The sequence below is a fragment of the Aphelocoma coerulescens genome, chromosome 4, assembly GCF_041296385.1.
Source record: "Aphelocoma coerulescens isolate FSJ_1873_10779 chromosome 4, UR_Acoe_1.0, whole genome shotgun sequence".
Classification (NCBI taxonomy): Eukaryota; Metazoa; Chordata; class Aves; order Passeriformes; family Corvidae; genus Aphelocoma; species Aphelocoma coerulescens.
The window spans coordinates 36,074,814-36,099,091 of record NC_091017.1 but is presented as its reverse complement, the minus strand read 5'-3'; the positions used below and the strand labels follow the sequence as shown (position 1 = coordinate 36,099,091).

Genomic DNA, 24,278 nt, shown 5'->3' with positions numbered 1-24,278 from the left:
TTGGGAGGGAGGTGGGGGGAAGAGGGGAAGCAAGATTAACAACCAATCTGACCCATTTACGCTCTTAAGTAGATGATCAGACATCAGCTGATGATGCTCATCAGTCTTACTGATTCAGCACAATGGTATATTTACAGTGTGACTGAAATAGAGATTGTTGCTTTTGAAGCACCTTTGTAAGTAATTTCTACAAGTTGGCTTCTTATATGGTTTATACAGGTATATATACAGATCTGCAATAAACCATGCTACTCTAATAAGATGAAGCTGCTGGTTCTAAAAAAACTTCAGAACAAACAAAAATTTGAAATAATTCAATGCAGAAGAGAAACAGAGAGGCAGCAGAAAAAAACCAAGCAAAACTACCACAAGCCAGAAAACACTACTGGTTTACTATTCTTAAAGTGACCTAAGTAAGCTGAAAGCTTTACCCCCCAATTTGTGTGCTTGGAGGGAAGCAAAAAGAATTTGCATCTTGACAGCATCTGCTCTTGCTTCTATGTGTCATCAAAACTTACATGGCCATATATATTGCCATGTGTCATGCTTACACAACATAACATGGTTAGCCAGTGAAGTTGTTTTAATTCACATAAAGACAACAACTTTACTAATCTAAATACCAACAGGAAAAAAAAGCACCTTTAGACACAGGGTAGCCATCACTGGAACAAAGGGATTGCACAGCTAGTGCTAACAACAAAAAGCAAACCCAGTCAAACATCAGAAAGGTTCAAGAAATACTCAGTCTTTAGGGAAATAGATTTCTTTGCCTGAAAGTACATCTCATCTAAGCTATTAAGTTTGAATACCATACTTACATTATAAATACCAAATAGCAGATATGTTCATAGGCTTTTTGTAATCTAACACATCCTTGTTGCAGCTATCACAGTGAAAGATCACAAAATTAAGAAGTTGACACTGTCCTATTAAAATAACTACTTTTGGAAAGGAAAACAAAAGAGCAAGGACAACAGCAAAATTAACATTTCATACCTGAACCACAGCTTCATCAATTTTGCGGACTGCTTTGGAATCAAATAAGACCTGTCTGCCTCTCCTCTCACAGTCTTGGTAAACTATCAGGCGGATTTCATTCAAGTCAAACTCTGAAGAGGACCAGCTACGGAGTAGAAACACGAGATGTTAAAATAGTGCGTTTACTTCGCAGGTTTATTTAAGTGAAGAAACGGGTATTAGGCAAATACATCTTTTACTTAGCATTTACAGAATCCAGAGTGTAAATCACATAGCTCCGAGCAAAAAAGGAACTCTAAAGGAGTGTCTAAGCTCACTGACAAAGGCAGGCACAGCCATACCAATTTTCATCCAATATTTTTCCAAAATTTTCCAGAAAGAGAACACAAGACTTTGTCTCAGCAATCTGCTCCAGGCCTTTAACAACTCTTATTCTCTTCTCTGTACACAGCCCAGATCATCATTACTGTAAGGTAAGCATGCTATTTTATACAATACTCTCAGTGGCAATAAAACATTGGATTACCATCCTCTCTACTACAGCTTTTCAAAGGCACAAGGCTTACACCCTCTCTCATCCCTCTCTAAACAACATAAACCTAATTCCTGGCAATGTAAGTTAAGATTTTCCCAAAGTTTAAGTTTTGCAACTGATAGATGAGGTTTATATTGTTCCATTCTTTTTCCCCCATTTCTGAGACATTTCAGGGTTTACAGAGCAGCCATCAATTACTGAGACTTGATCTCCAACTACAATGAAAAAAATTTAGTACATTTAGCAAGATACCACTGAAATTCAACCTGAAGCAAAACAATTCTCTCAAGCCAGAATCTGCCCATTCTCCAGAGATACAACACAGCACACGACCTGTCACATTGCACTACCACAGGGGCTGAGGAGCCAAACTGAGCATCATGGCAATGACAAGAAACCTCACTTCCCAATTCCAAAGGGAGTCAGTCAGTCTGCATATCAGAGCATGGAGATTTGCTAGGTCTCAGCTTCAGCTACAGAAAACACGTTTCAGGTTATGTAGCTGGCAGACTGAAATCAATGGAAAAAAACCTACTACTGCATAAAGCAGTGCCACAGAACACTGATGCTCAGTTACATTGCCCCAGCCCTGACCTAGAAGGTCTGCACCTGGGGGTGAGAGTACAACTGTTATTAATACTTGTTGGTTTAACAAATTGCATAACAGACTTCAGTCAAGGCCACACTGATCTTCCACCCAAAACGAGGTTTCATTTAGGAATTTTCCCAAACTGTGCCTTACAGAAATGAAAGGTAGAGCACTGAGAGAAGAGCATAAAACCCCTACACAGAAAAAAGACTAGAATTTATCACTCTATTTCTTTTATTCCATGCTCTGTCAACATCCATAAATCAATAGTGAGGTAAACACTATCAAATCCTGCTAGAATCAGGATAACTGCTTTAAGAGTACACTTGCAGACTTGTGAATTTCAAATAATTTTAAGTAAAGCCAGCTTAATTTCTTCTTTGTGCTCTATGTAGCTAAAAAAAAAATAAGCCTAAATAGGCATCTTTTTCAAACCCGAAAGACCTCAGTCTGGAAGGTTTTATTCTATTTTTAAACATCTTAGGACAGAATAAGCCAGAAACCTATCTTCACTGTAAGGTATTCTGATACAAGTATGCTGTATGTTCATAATATGCAAGGTTCCCCATCATGGAACAATGCTAAAGGCTGTTTTGCCATCCACAGTGAGGAAACTTCTTGATGTGTACGTAACATGTTGCCTCCAGAACTGCTGGGAATGCCAGGCAGATTTCTTTTCAACTCTTCCCTTTCAAAGGCAGTCACAGCATTACGTTAACCTGCATGAGACCAGACCTGATATCATTGTTGATAGTTGCCCAACAAAGATCCTACACACCTCGCATGCACAGAGAGCTGCAACTACACCATCTGTTTAAGATGTCTGTTACGAGTTTCTCAGCCCACTGCCTGTGCAATGCTATTACAAAATCCAGTTATACATAATGCAAGAGAAGTCAGAGCCATCAATACACTTCATCCTAGTCTGCCACATGAATCTGATACTCTTCAGTATCAGATATCCCAGTACCTCTTCAGTTACACAGCTACCTATTTACTCTCACACTTTCTTCAACAGACAACCTCAAGTAACTATGCTGTTTTCTTTAAAAGGCTGCAGGTCTTTCCTTCAACAACAAAGAAAAGGTACATCTCTATGGCTTTAGCTTAAATTCTATGCCAGAGCAAAGCCTTATTTACCTCCATGACTGGCACAGCAGCATCCATACTTCAGACCACAGGCCTGCAAATCTAAACTGAGAAAGATTCATTTCAGACACAGACTGAGCCAATCTAGCCCTGCACCGGCCCACTGATGCAAGGTTGCATGCAGGCTGGGTTGTGTGAATTCAGGTTTCCTTATGAAGAAATGAACTCCCTCATTATGCACTAAAGCAAACATCATGTTGTTCATGCAGTGCTGGCTTCTGCATAAGCCATGAACTGGATTTTATGTTGAAGTAATAGCCAATTTAACAGCATTTTCCACACAACATGCTAGAACTAAAGATTGCTGCAATCTGTCAGAACGACAAACAGATTCTCTAGTACCAGACAGCAACAAGCTAAGAAATAACATAAAATCTAGCATACAGAGATTTATGTGACTAGCAAACCAAATCTAGGTAAGTAATTTCAGATAATGCTTCTTATAGTTCTGACCAAATATCAAACTTATATTTTAATGATGCCATTGCTTACAGATGCAGCTCCTGTAGCAGTCCTACCCATTGCAGAAGAGATCCTCATTTGATAACATCAAGCATATCTATAGGCAATTTACACAGGCATATAAGTCCATGTAGTCCCATTACTTTAACATGGAATCCAGCAGCAGGCCCAAGACTAGTCAGATGACTGAGATGTTTATGTCTGTCACAAAAGCTGATGAGCACTGCTTACAGTACTTCCACCCTTTATTGTTTAACCAAGGTTATATAACATAGATCCCCTAAAACAGGGACAGTGGGAGCATTCAATCATCTCCTAAAAAAGAGTGTTGAAGAATACAGACAGTACACAGACTCATTGGTCAGCTCTGTTTTCACATGTGTAAAAACCAAAACCCTAAAATGTTTCTTCCTTACCTCTATATCAGCTTCTTGCTTATTTAGCAATGCCAGGTCCTGCATATTCTTAAAAATTAGCTGAATTAATTAAATTAGTATGAGCTTGTGTATATGTTCACATTTCAGGTTAAATGTGGCTATTCTGACTGAACATGTTTTCTTATTTAACCACAAAAGTAAGAGCTCCACGTATCCTTTCACCCCTTTCTCTAACTACGTGACCCTTCCTGTTACTTGTGTCTCTGCTTTGGTAATTGTTGGACCCTTCTGTAAACTGAATTCTCTGCAGCAACAGAAATCTGTCCAAGCACATGAAAGTGGATCAGAAACATATCTGGAAAAGGAAGAAGGAGAAGGCAGTGGAACCTCCACCTCTTGGTGGCAGCATGAGTTACACTAACTCAGTTTGTCCATGAAACTACATAACTTCAGGAAAGGGCACAAAGAAAACGTTCCCGATACATTCCAAATAAGTATTGAGGCTAGTTAGAATGTTAATTGAGTTTTCTTGTTCCCAAGTCAGTTGTCTGTCTGCTTAGTGAGCTGACTCCCTACGGGAAGCCAGTTCCAAAAGGACTTGAAAAGCCAAGGCCAGAACAAGGGGAAAAAGGACAAGAGCATGATGCCAGAAATCAAAGGAAGAAGTGGCTCCTTCAACATCATCAATCTGCTTGAGCAGGTCAGCTTACCTAGCCTCACCTTCAGACTGTATCTTTACTGTACGTGGAAGATGCAAGAACTAATAAACACTATCTTCAAGTCAAAATAAATAAACCAAATCAAGCTGTCTGTGTTCATAGGACAGCAGAACCAGGTCTACTAGAGAAACTAAAATGTTAAGGAATTTTTTTTTATTTTTTGAAAGAAAGCCACAAATTTGGAACAGCTTACAGATATCCTGAAAAGTTTTGTCCCCAGAGAAGCTTAAGCTTGCTTTATTTTCTCCTACACTTGCATATAAGCTACTCTCCTTTGGCTTGTTCAACATTTCTCCAATTGCAGTTATGAGACATGGCGGCAAGGAGATCTCTCTTACTTGTTTCTGGAAATAAGTCACAAAAATTTAGCCTCATTCTGCCCTGAATGAATACTTTCAGTTAATATAGATCTCCAAATGCTGATCTTTACAAAGAAAGCTTTTGCCTCACCTTTATAATTATCAGCATGCATGCAGTAACTGAAGAGTGACCTATTCGGTTATATTCAAAAACTACTTCAGTTGACCTTAAACTGTTTTTGAAAGTGACTAACCACTCACTACTTCAGTGCAACATCTACAGGCTAGAGAAGCAAACAGGCTGAAACATCTCTATATATCTATATTTTCCTGCTTCTTAGACCAGCAATCCTGAAGGCAGAATACTAATTCTAACACCCTTCGGTGCTAGAACTTGGAAAAAGCCACCCTGAAACATATTTTCAACACAGTTACATAGCTGTAAAGAGTCAGACATCGGAGACATGCTGGCACATGTCTGAAAAGGATAACACAAAAGTCAAAGAAACACTACTCTCGCTTCAGATTACTTTGATGTAATGTTCGAAGTAGAGGTAATTTACAAGTAAAGCAGAGGGTTCCCCTCTCCATTCTTCCCCCGCTTGACAGCATTATCTCCTGTCTGCTCCTTGACCCACTAACACAGGAGGTGGCAAAAAAAGTAAAAGAGGGGAAACTAATTAGGAAACTAGAAAGAGAAGGTAAGATTATTTAACCTTAATTGAAAAGAAAGGCAATTACCCTTTATGCCTCAGTTTGCATATACATAAATCTTACACATCAGAGTCAAGAATGTAGGTTGAGTTTCAAACAGGAAAGACTTTCTAGAGTTTCAGTCAGCACCATCACCAAGAATAAGCTTCTAACAGAACTTTTTCAACCATTTACAAAATATCCTTTCAGGCACATGATTATAAATCTAGTGTTAAATAAAAATGTCCCTTCTTTGTCAAAAATCACGTACATCAAAAAAGTTACATGCATACCTGTTTTGCAGCAGTCTAGTCACTTTGTTCGCACAGCTGACACTCTGGTCTCTCAAAGACTTGCTAATTCTTTCATCCAATTTGGTACAAGAGAGATTATTTCCAAGCGGTACGTCGTTGTTTCTTGCTCTTTCTACTTGTCCCCCAGTGCCATTTGTAGTTTTTGGTGTACCCCCACACATTTTCTTAGCTACAAATCCTCTTGGTAAAGCTCCCTCAAAGAAACTAAATACCTGCTGAAGAGAAATAGCCTCAAGCAGGTTTCTTAGCTATCGATCAACCATTAACAATGGTAATTTGCCATCAGCTTTCTTTGCCATAAAGGAAGACAGTCTGCTGAATTTCCAGTTGGGGGGAAAAAAGGCAAAGCAATCTTCATATATTCTATAAGCCATTAATACAAAAGACAGCTGTAGCTAATGTACTCCTGCAATTATTCCAGACAGAACAGACATGACTTTCAGGTTTCAGAAGCCATCGTAGACTTGCTCTTGCTGCTGTCAGAGGTTTTCCTACCAAGCCTGGTGCAAAGCTGTAGCAGATACAACAGCTAATATTGACTTTAGCTATGTTTGTTTCCTGGTATGTGATTTAGGTAGCTGGCAATTATGTAGTCACAAGACTGAACCATATGGCCTCTTTAAAAAAAAAAAAAAGAAAGCATAGTTGCTTTTGCAGTGACTCGCCCTTAGTTGCAAGGTTGTTCTAACACTGGCTACAACACCCTGTTAATGGCTCTCATGTGAGCAAGTGTCATCTGACAACCCCTAGCAACCTCATATAGCTTAGAAGCAAGTAAGAATCTGTCATCATTGCCATATGGTTATCGATTTAAAAAACCCAACCACCAAGAAACACACTAGATATTCTGCACTGTAATGCTTTTACTTCTAAGGACAAATACTGCTTATACTTGGACAAGAACTTGACACTACTACTTTGAAAAGCTTTTTTTTAAAAGTATGAAGGAAAACAGTGAGAAAAGGTTTGCTACAGACTTCAAGTTGCTTGATGAGAATTTATAGTCATGTGCCTCTTAAAATAATTCAATGGCAATACTGATGACAAAAATATCTAATAAAATACTCGTGTTACCAAGTTAAGTTTTTGAACAGAACAAAGGAATCAGATCACAGAATACAGAATATCATCGAGCCCAACTCCTGGAGCATCCCCAAGAGTCACACATGTGCCCCAGAGTGTTGTCCAAACACTTCTTGAACTCTGTCAGGCTGGAGCTGTGACCACTTTTCTGGGGAGCTGTTCCAGTGCCCAAACACCCTCTGAGTGAAGAACTTTTTTCTAATATGCAACCTACACCTCCCCTGGCCCAACTTCAGACCATTCCCTTGGGTCCTGTGACTGATCACCACAGAGCAGAGATCAGTGCCTGCCCCTCCTCTTGCCTCATGAGGAAGTTGTACCCTGCAATGAGGTCTCCTCTCAGTCTCCTCTTCTCCAGGCTCAACAAACCAAGCGGCCTCAGACATTACTCATATGGCTTCCCCCAAGGCCCTTCCCCATCTTTGTTGCCCTCCTTCTTGTATTGCAGTGACCAAAGCCACACACAGGATGTTCCATTAGGCTCTGGTAATTTTACTGCAGAACAAAGTTCTCTTCCCCATCTTTGCTTTAAAAAAAAGTTATCCACACATATCTGCTCATAATTCACATCTCACATGAGCTTCGAATACGCTTTCTCCCCATCAGTAAAATTTTAGACATTTTATAAGATGACAGCCCTACTGCAATTTCCCTTCCAGGTTAAAAAGGGAAAATAACTTTGTTAATGGTCAACCAGAAATACAGCAGTAGAGTTAGAAAACACAGCAAGATTTCAAAACCTAGTGCTACGTGCTACCTGCTAAATAGCACAGCACCCTTAAAATGGTTTTGTAATCTCAGTTAACCCCAACCTCTAAACACTGGACAGAAGTGAAGCAAAAAAACAGAGCAAGGTTAGTTGAACAACTTGCTCTGTTGCTGAGGGAAACATATAGTAGTAAAAAAACCAGCTCTGCTTCAATCACCAGAGAAGTGACAAGCACTGGATCACAGTCACTCCTCCTCCCAAGTGTGGCAAACAAGTGAAATCTTCAGCCTGTTCTCAAGTGGTTCAAATGATTTAGGAGAGGACAACTATAGCCCTCACCTCATTGAGGAGGACTACTTTAAACACCAGTGTTCCCAGTTATCTTTTAAGTGTGAATGAAATAAGTGAAATAATACACTTTGACTAAGATCAGGAATTCACAGCCTTAGCTTCTGTCCTACCTTTTCCCCAAACAAACCAAAATTCTGGAACATTCATCAAACTATCAAATTCACATCAGACATCAGAACAAGGAGCTCCTGTAAGCTCACTAAATAGATGTGCTTCACAACATTACCCCATCTGTAAATGTAATCATTCATAGAATAATATAAATCCTGAAGTACCTGGAGAATTAACACTGAAAATCCACAGAACAGTTTCTAAACAACAAAATAATACATAAATCCACACATGCAAAACAGCCAGAGTCCATAAAGTAGATAATACAGAAAATGGAAGAAAGTGTCCCACTCTGCAGATGTAATCCTCTGTGAAGCAGGGTTTAATCACTCTTTTTCTAGGCTATGTGACAGCATGTCACCTGCTCTGTTTGTAGGTCATTTCCTGTCCTTCATCTTCACTGTGAGACAATTGCCTAAATTATTTCAACTCAAGGTAACACTTTACCCAGAAAATTTGGGGTGGGGAAAAGAGGAAAGAAATATATGTAAGGTAGTTGAGAATAATTTTCTGTATAAGTTACAGCTGTCCACTAAAACTTAAGTGCTGTTTTCAAATCTAAGAGAATATTTGCAGAGACCCCTGTAATGTTGTATTTTCCAAACAGCTTTTAGAAGCAGCTAGAGAAGCTTAGGAAAACAAAGTTTGAATTATACCTGCTGTTTCAGTGAGCATTTGTTTTTGCAAAACATACATTTAGCAAAATTGATACACAAAAAATGCCTAGACCCAGACATTCAGGATTAGTGCCAAAACACATGTTTAAAGATGAAGTGGAATCTCTTTTAGATTGCTTAATGATGATTTTCCCTCTTTTAGTCCACTGAATAGCTCATGTGGAAGACACAGGTTCCCTTCTTCCCTCCTAATTTGAATCATTTACCCTGCATTGTTTCTTCTCTTTCTAAAACCTCAGATATGGAAGAGTTGTGCTGATGCCACACCACATTCCTTTTCCACAATGACTTAAAGTAGTCCTAATATGGTAAAGCTCTATTCACCTCAGATGAACTACCGTGTTCAAGCATGATACATAGTTACTAGTTTCACACAAGTTAGGCGGGATACATTACAGATTAGTCACGCAACAAGTGAAGGAAGGTATTATTTGGAGCACTGCTCTCTCTCAGGATAGATTTTCCTGAAGAAAGAGTTCAGGTGGAGAAAAATAAAGTTCTCAGTATCAAATCACTGTACAGAAAGGTGACTTTTTTTTAGCATAATTCTGTATGTTCACCAATGAAACGAAAAACAATATTGGATATATTTGTTCACAGAAAAGTTAGAATGCCACATATCCCCTGCTTAGGAAAGGACAATATACTGGATTTTTGTAAGGCTGGAAGCATTTTTTCACCATCTATGTTGCTACAAAGCAATATCATCACAGGCACACACAAAAAAACGACAAGACGCACACACACTGCTGATAGAGGCTAACAAACAGACCTGCACAAGTTAGAGTCACCATAAATTGCACACATCATCCTTCCACAAACAGAAAGAGCAGCCCATTAAACCAGTGTGTCACAACCCAACCTCTACAAGTTATCAGGAATCACTGTTCACTGGCTTATTGACAAATCTGAAGTTTGGGAGCTAGCTTTCATACAGTATCTCAGTAATAATGTAGAAATAAAAAAATAAAACCCACAACAAAACAAAACCCTAATCAAAGAACACACCCAGCAAGTACAATGTGTTTGAAGTAGGACCACAAATAGCACAGAGACAGTGCTCTCAGTTGCTAGCTCCAGAAGTGGAATTCCTCATTAGCAAAAAAAAGAGCTAAAGACTTGTAATTGCAAGAAAAAATGCATGCATTTGTGTTTTACCATTAAGAAAAGTGTGGTTTTGTTAAACTAGGTCTTTAAACAAAGAAAGGCAAAGTCTGCAATAAGGTTAGCACCCTAGGTCCACCACCTAGTTCTTTCCTCAACGCAGAAAGCCATGCTCAGTCTTAACCAACTTTCTCCCTTCCATCCCACTTTCTGCCCTCATCTCCGTAGCTTCTATTAGCCAGGAGAGCTCAGCTGACCCAAAGTAAGTCAAGTATTTTCCAGAAGTTGTTTCATAGTGATGATCTTTATCATTTCAAAGAACCGAAGACTTGCTTGTAATTCAACACTCTTTAGGATTAGACTCCTCTTCTTTCCCTGTTTATTTTTTCAAGGCACCTGCAATAGCTGACTTCCAGCTTTCACTGGAGCCAAGCAGCTCAGGCCAAATGGCAGCAGCCATCCGGAAGCACGCCGTGCTGGGCCCGGCATCTCTGCAGAGCAGGCGGGCACAGGCGGCCGGGCCGGCCAGGCCACCCCACCTCCTCCGGCACGCAGCGCTGGGGCTCAGCTAATGCATCATTCCCATGTCACTTGTTCCAGCGGCGCCATGTGACTGGGCCAGCGGCCAGGAACACAGCTACTAAATACAGACACTGCCAAGGCACGTCTGGGAACTGCCTCTGCCAGAAAATGAGATTAAGAGAAATCTTTTATCCTGCCTCTGTCTTTCCCCACCTTCTCCTGAACACAAGGAAGAAACTACACATTGTGCCTCTGAAAGAGAATTTTGAGAAACAATGCAAACAAGGCAGAATCTGGTATTTATAACACTGTACAGGCTTTTACTGTGCTGCAGTGCTGTACTAAAGTACTGACAGATCTCAGACCTTTGTATCTCCTACATAAGTGAGCAGGCCAAGACAGACATCACCACACCTTAGGGCTGGTATCCTGAGGCATGGGTTTGGTTGCCTACTCTTTCCTGTTCCTTCTGCCTCTTCTATAAAGCCCTATATTTTATATTTTATTCTTTTTATTTAAGAAAGGATCTGTATACAGCTTTCAAACCCCTGTTCAAAGAAGTAATTTTAGAATATGAAAAAAAATTACTAAGAAAAAATGTTATTTATTAGACATGAGTAAATACATAGATTCAGAGATATGAAAAATGCCTGGTGTTTAACATTCCCCTCCAATATTTCCTAGCTAAATGAAAAATATTCTTTCGGCTATAATACACACAAACACCTTCACTCAAAGTAGCTAAAAACACCCGCAGGTTAACAGCATTTCTTTACAAATTTCCTCTACTTCTACTGTGAAAAGGCTACATTCACAAGAGGGCTTTGTGAACTCCAGAGGATGTGGCACTTTTTCAAGCTTTACAGACAGAAGTTTAGGGTACTCTCACCAGGGGCGCAGAAAGATTGCAAATCCCCATTTCTCGTCGTAGTTTTGAACACGCACTCCCACTGTACAGAAGAACACTCTCAAAGAGGGCTAGAGGCAAGTGCTATCCATGTTCCTCTTTCAAAGGAAACTGCTTCAGAAGGGGTCAGTTTCATCTAACCCAAAAGCACAGACTCAGCAGTTATCACTTCACTTAAAAAAAAAAAAAATTACCTCCTAAATTCCTAATATATGAAAAGATATCAGATGTGGCTCTCTAACAGTGCTGAGAGCTGAAGCAGCCCAGCTTTTTTTGACCAGACAAGGTAATTAATATTGGTGAGGCCTCTGTAAATGGTTATGTTAAACTGTTGTGAGAACAAGATGTGTTTTGATCCTTGTAAAACAGAGATTGCAACTGAAAAGTTAGTCTGCAATAATCAGGGAGGGAAGGGAAAAAACTAAGTTGAATATTTATGAGAATGTACTGATTTACCCAACTGGCAAGAATGTGGGAAAGAACACATCCCCAAGAAGCCATGCTTCATCACCCAAAAGTTGCTATAGCATGAACAGCAAAGTCCATTGCCTCAGTCTAGATGAATGCCAGGAAATCCTGACTTAGATTGAATGAAATGATAACATGGACGGATATAACGTCAGCTCCGGCATTTTTCACCAATTATAGCCAAAAATATGTTTTGCTCCTCTTGTTGTTGTTATGACAATTTGTCTATTCCATCCAAAACACTTTCCTTAACCCTCTCTTGTAGACATCACAGAAAGTAGCTTTCTAGTAACTAGAACGGAATCTTCAAGGCTTAGACATATTTGCTTTCAAGTTTCACTGGAAATGGAAGGAGGAATCACATCTTGGGACCATGTGCAGAAGGTCATGGTAATTAAATCACTCATACCATACACCTTCTCAATAAAAAAGACTACACACAAAACCAACCAACCAAACCACAGTCCTGCAGCTGACTGGCATGGGCAAACCTAACCTTGCTGCAAGCCACTATGCTAAAGACTTACGTTCTGTTTACCACCAATTGCGCAGGACTTTGAATGTATAAATAGTCATTAAGTTATGAAACAGTCTCCCCTCCTTAAAGCAGGCCAACCACTCTAAACTACTCACATAGGATCCCAAGCATTTTCTCAAAAACACTGGTATTATGGTAGACTTAGAAGTTTATCCAGTCAGGTTTGTACCTAATTATGGCTGACCGCACCCAGTAATGTGCTAACATTGGGCTGCCAAGTATCAGCCCATCAGTCCTGAAGTATTTGGGCAAAAAACTAAAAATCACACAGAAAATCCAGTTGCACCCTTGTCCTGCCATAAGAAAATGATTTGCACACTGATAGATGCAAACAAATTTCAGTCAGCAAGCTTATGTAGTAATTATTTAGACAAATTAGAAACCTTTCTCCTCATAAGAAGGTAAAAATTGGTCAAGCTCCTTTAGCGTTCCCCAGAAGAACAGTGTTCAAGAAAATCCTTTATAACAGACCTGATTTACTCCTGAGATGAAGTCTACCAGAGCAGACTCACTAGGAGCCATCCTAACAGCTACAGATTCAGGAAAACTTCATTTAAATACAATTTAAATACAAACTCTCACTTTCTTTTCACTTTCTGTCAAAACAGGGCCCAAGGATACAACTCTAATGGAGACTATAGTCAACTTTTACTACTTCAGTAATGCAAACAAAAAGCCAAACTCAAATTGAATTTCAATCAAATTTCTAGTTCACATGCCAACACATTTCAATACAAATACAGAATTATTTCTTTAAGCAGTAAACAAAGTTTAATTTAGAGGTTCAAGTCATCTTTGGTACTCCACACAGATGTGTTTTGCTTAAAAACAAAGAAATTGGACAGATGCATTATCAGTGTGCACATGGGTTCATTGAGTTGATTGTTTCAAAAAACCCACATCCACTACAAAATACATTGTTCTGTTTGCATTTTTGTCTTCTTTGCATACCTATCCCTACACCCATTATCCAGTCCAGCTACACATAAGCATTTTACAGCATTTTCACCAAGTGCTACCATAAAGTGACAAACAAACAGCTGTTTTCAAATATATGTTATTTCCCTCCTTCCATTCGAAAGCATTCCCAAATATATCCCTCTCTGTAAGACTGCTAATAGGAACTTTTGAACAGCAAAAATTTAGTACCTGAATTTTTTGAACTCTAATGTGATCTAGTCCACAGGGTGTGACTGACATATATCCCCACATCTCACAAGTACCAAAGTCATCAGGTGTTACCCACTCCCAAACTTGGAATTGTATCTGAAATAATTTTAGTGCTTTGTAAGCATGATTTATATCCACAGCCAAATCTCATAAATACCTTTATAAGGAGAGAGGATTAATTTTCCCAATTCTTTAACTTGATGTGATCTAGAAATGCTTTTAACAGTTAGAAGGGCAGAAGTTGCACTCCTGAAACTGTTTTAAGTGGCTAACACATGAGAGCAACCTTCCTCCAGGCTAAAAGCCAAGACCAAGTAGAGCTCAGATGCACATCACTATGGTTGTCTGCTAAGTGAACTGAAGTGGGTACAAAATCCCTGCACTTTACTCCAGCCTTCTCAACACAGCTGAGGATTAGCCCTCCATAACCATTCCTGCACGGTGTGACAGCTTAACACAGACTACTCTAAGAAGAGCTGTCTCTATCACTGACCTTTACACAAACATGACTGAGAGGGCTTCAGCACTATTCTGTCAACGCTACCGTGGACAAATGTCCAGCCAATACCCGATCCCAGCACGGCACAAGAGAATGCAGTAGCCTCTTGTAACATTGGAGCCATTCACCAAGACCAGAATCTTCACATGCATGGACTAACCCTGCTGCTGCACAGCTGAGAAAGCAGTTTCTGCACCAAATTTCTTATTCCTTGTGCCTGCACCTTCCTTCCCTGCAGCCTCATAGGTCTCTGCTCACCTCTAGTCCTGTTAAACGAGCCAGGACACTTCAGAAACAAAAGGCCCACGAGCTTTCCCATAGTAGAATTAGTCCTAAAAAGTACAACCCATTTTAGAGTGCAAGTTAGAGAGCAGACTGTTAAATGGGAAGATTTTAAAAGGTCATTTTGGGGGAATGTGAAAGGAAAGGCAAGGAAATATGACAGACACGAGCACTCAAGTCTTCAGTAATAGTTGGACAAGCTCGTGTGCTCCCATAGAAAAACAAAAGATACAGCAAAAATTTGTCTGAACATAAAGTAATTTCTGTGAATTGCAGATTTAGAAAAGTTCTAATAAATGTCTTTTACAGCCCACCGAGGGCTTTAACATTACAACATCATATTACATTCTGTAAAATTATCCACATTCAGTGAAATATAATAATTTAAGAATAACTTGCTCAGAACTATGATTTCAACAGTTTGTAGAGCCTTCTCTCTGGGGTTTGAAAAACTTTATCTAATGTACTCTGCTCAGATTTTCTGTACTCCTGGAGCTGTGCATTAACAAACCTAACCCTGAGAGCGGAGCAATTTCAGGTGTTGGATAACATCCAGATTCAGAATTCAGTGCAAATACTCTGCACAGAAATTCAGAGCACTGAGTTCATTCAAGCCTCTGTTTTCTTTCACAAAAATCAGTAAACGCAATGAAAGCAAAAGCTAAGAGTTGTTATTGCAAAAATCTTCCCGATTCCATTACAAAAAATTAAGTACTACTGTGTTCAGATTCCTAGTTTGAGAGTGCTAATACCAAATGCAGACTGCTAGCACCTCTATTAGAAAAATAAATATTGTCAGATTGTTTACTTAATACAGTTGATTTCATTAGCACACCTAAAACTTCTCTGAGCACCTTGGAGGAGAAAAGTTGAGCTGCATTGCACTGAAGTGAGAGCATCCTGCAGAGAAAGCTCCATACCGATTCAGTAATTACATCACACACAGCTCAAGTTTCACTTCAGCACAGTCCATGGATGCAAAATCATGACTCAGTTTTTAACTCAGCAACAAGTGTGATGTAAATCCTCATGCCCATGTATCAGGACTATTCGAAGAACCTCAGCAATACCCAGAAGTGTGCTGACTGACCAAAGACATTTCAGCTGCTGGTCAGGTACACGCACCTGCCCTTGCCCTACTCGACATGGGGAAGACACGGGCACTGTTGCCAGAGCTCCTAAGCTCATCCTCTCAGTGCCTCAGAACACTTTGCCTTGTAGCCTGCACAGTGGCTTGTCTTGTGATCCCAGCCTTGCATACTAAAGCATGACATTACTAAGGTATTCGAGTGACAAACCCAGACAAACAGTGCAAATGGAGAGACTTGAGAAAGGCACTGTGAAGGCGGGGAGAGAGCAGAACAGAGAAGAACCTGAGCATGACGATTAAAAAGCAGCATAGGGGGAGCACACACAGAGGAGCTGATTCATGGCAGGCAAAGGTGACCTGCCGTGTCCATGCCTGCTAGTCAGATCAGCAGTAATCTGACACTATCACAGGAAGCACACTGAAAAAGTGCAGACAATATTTGCTGTCTTCACACAAGTACCCAATTCAAAGTCCTCCTTTTCTTGCTTATTCTCTCTAGCAAGCCTGTTCACCACCACCCTACAGAACTGCATTCCTCATCTTTTGCCTAAGAAGTGTACCCATGGAAACCTTCACATAGCAAATACTGGTAATTAGGACAGCCTAAGAACATTCTTCTTACAACATTTCATCTAAGCTGCATACAAGACGACAGTGGGCTCTTAATCAAGGGTGCACTTAGAAGTAACTCTTTACAAATATAAAGCACAACACATGGCTCCAGAACTGAATCTACTCTTCAGAAGCTTCTTCTCCATGAACATCACTAAGGTGCAAAATACAGGATGAAAGCACGTGATTGTTAGTGTCAGAAGGAATTCTTAAAGGAACAGGTACATCACCAAGGTTTGTAGCACATGTAGTGAGTATTAGTATTCAAAGAATTTTCTTTGCAAAACAAGTCCTCAGCAGTTTCAATAATACTGAAATGTCAAACAAGGAATTACTTATATGAGAAAAATTACTCCATTTTCTGTTCCCCCTAACCCCACCTACTTTGTCACATCTACTCCCTGAGGGCATTTGCTCGAGGGCATTTGCTCTGCTGTTACTCACTGCTCAGACCAAAGCAACAGCTAAAGGACATGCATTGGAAACACCTACATCGCACAACATGGAAGTGGGATGACATGATGACTAATGACTAAAACATTTTTGTCAAAACTCTTCCACCTTCCTTTTCCCTAAATTTTAATAAAGCTATTTTGCAACTTTAACTTAGTTTACATAAGAAAAGTTACAAAGTTTATCTAAGTTTATATGAAGCCAGCATCTGCTTGCAACAAAGCTCTGCATCAGTTTTAAAAATGTCTCTACAAACTCAGCTTTTATGAATGCTTGTCCACATTTTTCAGCCCCAAGCAGCTTTATTTGCTCATTCACATCAAACCATTTATGTCAACAGGTATTCCCTTACAGCATTAGCATCACCATGTTAAATTGCAGTGTTTCCTGCTTTCAACAAGGAGAGGTACCTCCAAGGTTTTCTGCTGCTACTATTCCCCAAAACACTTTCCACGGAGCATAGTATGTGGCACAGTACTCACTCACCCAGTTTTGGACATGTCAACAGCAAAAGTGCCCTAAGTATAAGGAATCAAGCACCTACTATCAAACTGCACACCAGTTTAAGAATCAATGCATGGAACTCCATGGATAAGTTACTTGTAAATCAAAAATAAGATAACCTACAGGCAAAACTGATTTGACTGTCAGGCAATAATGCATCTTTTCATGGAATTAAATTAAATAACCAAGGTACATCCATCTCTCCCAGAATATCAGTAGCTTGTGCATTTCCACACAATTTTTTAGTCATCTGTGGCAAAGGAAAAAAAAACCAACCAAGAAACAGGGTGTCTTCTTGCAACTTTAAGAGAGATTGAGCTAGTCCCAGAGCAAAGCTAGAGGAAACCAAGAGGTTGTTCAGTGACAGCAGTGTTTAGGGGAAGGGAAATCCAAACAACTAAAGAAGAATGGCCTTAGTTCCTGCAAAGCTCAAAACTAGAGGACTTGGGGTTTGTCTGTTTTCCTTCAAAAAAGCCCCAGGCTGGAAGTGTGGTCTCCATGTCAAAAGACCATACTTTCAATCACTTCTTCTCTAAGCTGCTTTCTTGAGTGAGACTGTAATAAATCTCTTTCTGCAGAACTTATTCTTTAGGTCATTTTACTGATGAAAGACTAATGCCAGCACAGAGGTGAAATACTGCATCTCAAGGCTCACCTTCAGCTGGCAGTGAAATGGTGTATGGTTTAGACTTGCTCTTTCACCTTTCTTGCCCCCATGCTCAGATCCGGCCCTGGACTGGATTGCCCTTTTACAGCATATCAAACAGTGATTTTCTTTCAAATGCTTTTTGAAGGGTTTACAGCCAGATGTTTAAGGATATTTCCATGTATGAAGATGCACATGTGTGCTCAGTAGCGTTACTGATGTGTGGATCTCCACAAAACTGCAAGAAGCTCAAGAAAAAACCCAGTTAGGTCACAAGAACATTCCGAGGAGTGTTTCATTTAAACAAACTGACATGCAAGCAGACTCCAAGCTCACTGCTGCTTTCTTTCCTTTTTCAGAAGGTGGAATGTTGCCAGGCTGGTAACAAATGCTGTGAAATAATGCTTAGCAAGTAGGATCTCACCAAGCATTTCAGCACTATGACCAAAGGAATCACTAGTACCAGCTGCCAAACAAATGATCTCATATACCAAAGCTAACAAACTGTTACCAGATAGATATCCTGCAGCTACAACATGACATCCGTTCCATTATAGACACCAGAAGGAGCAGCTGATACTTAAAGCTGGAGAAATAGACTGTATGCAGGTTTCAGACACAGCTGAAATAATACAACCTTTCTTTTAAAAAAAACACATAAAATGAGGTTATTCCCTACTTTACAACAGTCCTTCGCTAAACATACCAACATCAAAGACATTTCATATCAGGCTGCAATGCAGAAATTACACATTCAGCAGTGAAAGCAGTCTTCCAAAAACTCCAAAGACATTTATTTTCATTTAAAAAAAAAAAACCCAAAACCAAATCAAAGACCGAAATTAAGGTGAAGTCTGAACCTGCAGCTTAAGGATAACCTCAGATTTAATGCTGAAAAGTATTGAAAAGCACTGATGGGAAATTTCTTCTAGAATCAGGTAAACACAATTACAGAAAAACTGCTATCAGTTTAAGTAAAATCAAACTATCTGGAACCCATACCAATTTCCTTAGGAACACCCCCAATACCTTACTCAAATATATGCTTAGCACTTGAGACATTCTAGTCTTGAGATACTGTGTGTTTATACCTTATGTAATCCCTAAAACTTAATGGACTGTTCAGTGGGTAAGGAATTGGTTGGACCGTCACACCCAGAGGGCAGTGGTCAATGGCTAAGAGTCGTGATGGACATCAGTGACAAGTGCTGTCCCTTGGGGAAAATCAACAATGGAATTGAGTGCGCCCTCAGCAAATCTGCAAACACCAAGCTGTGCTTGTCTGTACACCTGAAGGATGGGATGCCAGCCCAAGGGACCTGGACAAGTTCAAGAAGTGGGCCCATGGGAATCTCAAGAGGTTTAACAAGAAAAAGTGCCAGGTGCTGCACCTGGGTCAGGGCAAACCCTGGTATCAACCCAGGCTGGGGGATGAACAGATTCAGTGCAGCCCTGCCCAGAAGGACTCGGGCATGCTGCTGGGTGAGAGGCTGGACACGACCCAGCAATGTGCACTTTCAGCCCAGAAAGCCAAATGTGTCCTGGACTACATTAAAAGCAGCGTGGCCAGCAGGGCCAGGACTATTTTGCCCTTCTTCTCTACACTTGTGAGACCCCACCTGCAGTGCTGCATCCCATTCTGAGGGTCCCAGCACAGGAAGGACATGAACCTGTTGGAGCAAGTCCAGAGGAGGGACACATGATTAGAGGGATGGAGCATCTCTCCTATGAGGAAGGGCTAAGACAATTGAGGCTGTTCAGCCTGAAAAAGACAAGACTTCGGGATGACCGAGTTGCTGCCTTCCAGTACCTGAAAGGAGCCAATAAGAAATATGCAGAGAGAATATTTTAAAAAGCATGTAGTGACAGGACAAGGCGGAATGGCTTCAAACAAGGAAAATAGGTTTAGACTAGATATTAGGAAAAATTCTTTATTGTGAGGGTGGTGAGACACTGGAAGAGTTTGCCCAGAAAAGTGGTGGATGCCCCATCCCTGGAAATGTTGGGGGTCTGATCAATCTGGTCTAGTGGAAGATATCCCTGTCCAAGGCAGCAGGGGCTGGAACTAGACGATATCTAAGGTCCATTCCAGCATGAGCTGTTCTATGATTCTGCTGGGCAGATGACCCTGGTAGCACTCCAAAAAATAGTACAAACTACGCTAAACCGATCTTGTAAGGGAAGTAACATTTGATAAGGAAATAAGCAGTTTCAGGGGAATTCATCCACATAAATATACATTGCTTGCACACAAAGTAATTAGGGTTTTCCCAGAGCCTCAGAGTCTAAGGAGAAATATATTGAATTACAGCCACTTAAGTGTCTCTGTTGAAAGGGGTATGTGTATATGCACACACACATCTTTACATATGTAAAGACACACACACATACACACACATATGTATATATTCAGTTAAGGGAGGCAAGAAGCAGCAGTAAAAAAACAGAAGCTCAAGTCTGTGTACAAAACTGCTTAGAACAAAATGTAATATCTCACTAATCACACCTTTTCTCCAGCTGGTTTATAATTTCTCTTTTTGTAAAAAAAGAACTAAGCTACTCTTTAATTCTAACTATTACTCTTCCACCACTTCATACTTCCATTATCTTGAAGGGAGGCCTGGGCCAGTGGAAAGTCCTACTATCCTAATAGCTCTGTATTAGCATCCACACCTCATGTTTACATTCTCCCCACCCAGCACGTAAGGGTTGTGCTCATGTGAACATGTAGTGCAGCCCAACCAGACTAGCTCCACAGAGTGCATTAATTGGTGCTAAGGACCTGACACCCACACTGTCTGTGTTCTGGAGTTTTTTATTTTTTGATCAGCTGTAGTACGGTCCCAGGGCCTGAATACCCATTAGTGGTTGGAATACACTTTCTAATTTCATTCATTCCAACAGGAATCCAGTTTATGCACCAAAGCCACTTGGCCACTTTGTGAGCCAAAGTGCAGTTAGTGGAGACAATTTAGAGGTTTTCTTTAAAAGAGCACTCCTGAGCCAAATTAATATGCTTATGTTCGTGCACCCAGGAAATAATTTCCTGTGGCTCCACATTCATCTACAGGCACCATGTCTCTTGCTCTTTGAGGCTGTGCCAGCTCATCCTGGTAAGCAGCATGGACCTTGAAGCTCGATGTTTCCTTCAGAGCCAAAGAGACAAAGCAGCGGGGACCTCTGGCCAAGATTTATCTCCCATCAAACGAGAGAGTGCAACAGAACCAGCACATACAGTACTTGTTACAGGTAAACCTCAAGCCTGGTTGATGGACCTCTGCAACAGAACTTTTCCTGGTGTTCCTGGGAAGACCAGAAAACACAAAGCGTCCCAACAATGTAGTTGAAAAAAGTCGTCAAATTACATTAATTTGAGGAGGCATTATCTACTAAAAAGATTTCTGGTAATTCCTCTGTTGTTCAGGGTAAGGAGGGTGTGTGAATACACTTAAGCTTTCAAGGCTTTCATAACAATTGAAAGTCCAAGGATAGAGATTGTTACTGGTCTTACAGGGCTCCTTAAAGCTAAACACTGCGAGACATATTGAATGTGGACAGACCTCACTAAACAAAACCTGGAATGAATAAAACTAACTAAAAATCCTTAGAAAGAGAGTCTTGTCATTAGAAAATGATTCTGCCACTTTACATCTAACATTGACTGGCAGTATATGCTTAATACAGAAGCTACCAAAGGATTAAGTCTCCTGCTTTACTTAGGTCAAATCACATCTCTCCACTCAAACAGAGATTACTGTTCAACAGAAAGTCTATTAAAAGCATTGCAGCAGAGCTTCTAAGACCCTGTAAGTATGCTCCTGCAGATCATGAACAGATCACCAGGAAGAAAGAAAAAGCATTACAGCATATTTAAAAGTCATAAGGAAGAATTTAATATTAACAAACAAACAAAAAAAAACCATTCACATGTAAAATATTTCAAACAATTTTATTAACCATAGGTTTGTCAAAAGAAGTCAGATAGAAAAGGAATGAGGGAAAATAGGGGATAAAAAGAGTGAAGGGTACCGACAGCAGTATTTTTATTGTAACAGTTTTTATTTGAAGTATCACATCATTTAAATGTTACTCAAACTGAAAACCAAGTGTTGAATATCTTAGGGAAAAAAAACCAGAAAACTGTTTTCTTCCATATTAAAGGAGATATTTAACCCATAAGGCAAGTGCTACAAGAAGTAAGTAGCAGTTACACAGAAGTAACCTGCAGTTACAAGTACAACATATAGACTCAACAGCTTCACAAAATTCACCAGATTTGTTTTCTAATATGAACGCAGTTCCAATACTGTGACAAATCACTTTCAAAAGAATCACCTTGTAACCCAAACATATTGACATTTTCATCTTACACTATTTGTCTCCACGATCACGCAACTTTAGCCACACAAATGGCCATGTCCCACACAGACCATCTTTGAAATTATAATGGCTCCACGACTGTGATCTTTCATACTTGGCACTATGGCATTTTGTGGGTCAAAATACTGTCCACCGCTCTCCCTCACCATCCTTAGTAGTTTCAGCAGTGAAAGCCCAGATTCCCGTTCAACCCTGTGTACCATCTGATCACAAGACCAGTCAACTCATGCCGCACAGAAAAACAGGCACAGAGGTTACCGGGCATGCATGTGATTGTCACTGTGCTCACCGGGCCGCTCGGTCTTGTGAGCAGCACAGATGTCACACGAACAAAGCTCCAAAGCACCAGCCTGAGCAAAACACTGTCCCCGAAGGTTCAGAAAACACTAACAATTCAATATTACACAGAAATTCAATTCAATTCAATTCAATTCAATTCTCAGAAATTCAATTACATAAAGGTTATACACATAAACCCTGAAGCAACGACAGCTACTGAACCTCACCTTTCAGCATGTGCGCTATCAAAAGCGGGGAGCAGTGAAAGGTGCCTAATGCTTAGTGGGTCACCAGACTGCGCACGTGTATTTAGGTCACAACAATTAAGCCGTTTCTTAATTTTCCTGTGCTGATGAGACCCGGGCACGAGTTATCACAGCAACTGCACACAAACGCCAGACGGGGGCCCGGCGGCTCTCCCCCACCGCAGCCGAGGGGCGAGCGCCCCAGGCTCCCGGGCGTGCCACGGCCAACTCGCGCAGAAAATGGCTGAGAGCTCCAACGAGAGGGAAAGGCGGGAGAAGAGCCACCCCGGCGCGGCCGTGCTCCCGCCGCACCCCCGGAAGCTGCGGCGGGGGACCCTGCGGGGGCTGCGGCACACCTGCGCCCCACGCCGGCCTCTCTGCCGCCCCGCGGGGGCAGCCCCCGGGGCCCACGGCCGCCCGCCCCGCCGCCGCACTCACCTGAAGGCGGGCCCCTCCCCCGGAGCCCGGCCGTGGGGGGCCGCCGCGCCGCCGCCCCTTTTGTTGAAGAGCTTCTGGAGCAAGGTGGGGGCCATGCCGCCGCCCCGCCCGGCGGCGGCCCCGCCGCGCCCCTTGCAAGCGGCTCAGCGGGCGGCGAGCGGCGGCGGCCGCGGCAGCATCCCCGGAGCCGCTGCGGAGCCGCCCAGCATTCCGCGGAGGCGCGGCGAGGCGAGGCGAAAGGAGCGCCGGCCCGCTCAGCCGCGCCGGTCCCGGCGGCCGCCCGTCACCTGACCGAGGGGCCGAGCGCTCCCGGGCGGCGGCACTGACACCGGCCGTGCACCGGGCAGGGCGCACCGGGCAGGGCAGCGCTCCGCACGCCGCCGGCAGACGGGAGATGGGGACGGAGCCCGGCAGCGCCGCGCCCCTCGGGCGGTCCCCATTGGCTGCGCGGAGCCCCCGCCCCGCCCCCAGCACGTGGTAAGGCGCGGGGGTGGCCCTTAAAGGGACCGGGCCCGGCCGGGCCGTGCCGCGGGTGCGCCGGGGGTGCACCGCGCCCGCGGTGAGCGCCGATACGTCGAACTGAGAGTCCGTGTGAAGGGGCTGGAAAGGGCCTTAAAAGTAATCTAGTCACAAACTGCACTGCCATGGGCAGGAACACCTCCCACTAGACCACGTTTTCCAAGGTCTTATCCAACCTGGCTTTGAACATCTCCAGGGTCGGGGCATCTACAACCTCCCCGAACAACCTGTTCCAGCTCCTCACCACCCTCACAGTAAAGAATTTTTTTATAATATCTAACCTAAATTGCCCTTGTTTCAGTTTGAACCCACTACTCCTAGTCCTATCACTACAGTTCCTGTTGAAGACCCTCTTCAGCTTCCATGTAGACCTCTTCAGATACTGGAAGGTTGCTGTGAGGTCTCCACACAACCTTCTCGTCTCCAGGATGAACAGCCCCAAATCTCTCAGCCTGTCTCTATACAGGAGGTGCTCCAGTGCTCTTAACCTTGTGGCACTCCTCTGGACTTGTTCCAACTGTTCCAACTCCTTATGTTGGGGACACCAGAACTGCATGAAGTTCTCCAGGTGTG

At 41.8% G+C, this 24,278-nt stretch overlaps 1 protein-coding gene across 2 annotated transcripts in view; it reads right to left on the bottom strand.

The window, feature by feature from the left end:
* Window positions 1-23,579, bottom strand: part of FNIP2 (folliculin interacting protein 2) — a 50,829-nt gene extending 27,250 nt beyond the window's left edge. For both annotated transcript variants that reach the window (XM_069013587.1, XM_069013588.1), the window contains exons 1-2: window positions 23,187-23,579; window positions 1,000-1,126 (exon numbers count right to left, since the gene is read on the bottom strand). In XM_069013587.1, coding sequence (XP_068869688.1) covers window positions 1,000-1,126; window positions 23,187-23,281 — 222 coding nt within the window. In that variant the 5' untranslated portion in view covers window positions 23,282-23,579. The remainder of the gene's footprint in view (window positions 1-999; window positions 1,127-23,186) is intronic.
* Window positions 23,580-24,278: the final 699 nt, after the last annotated feature.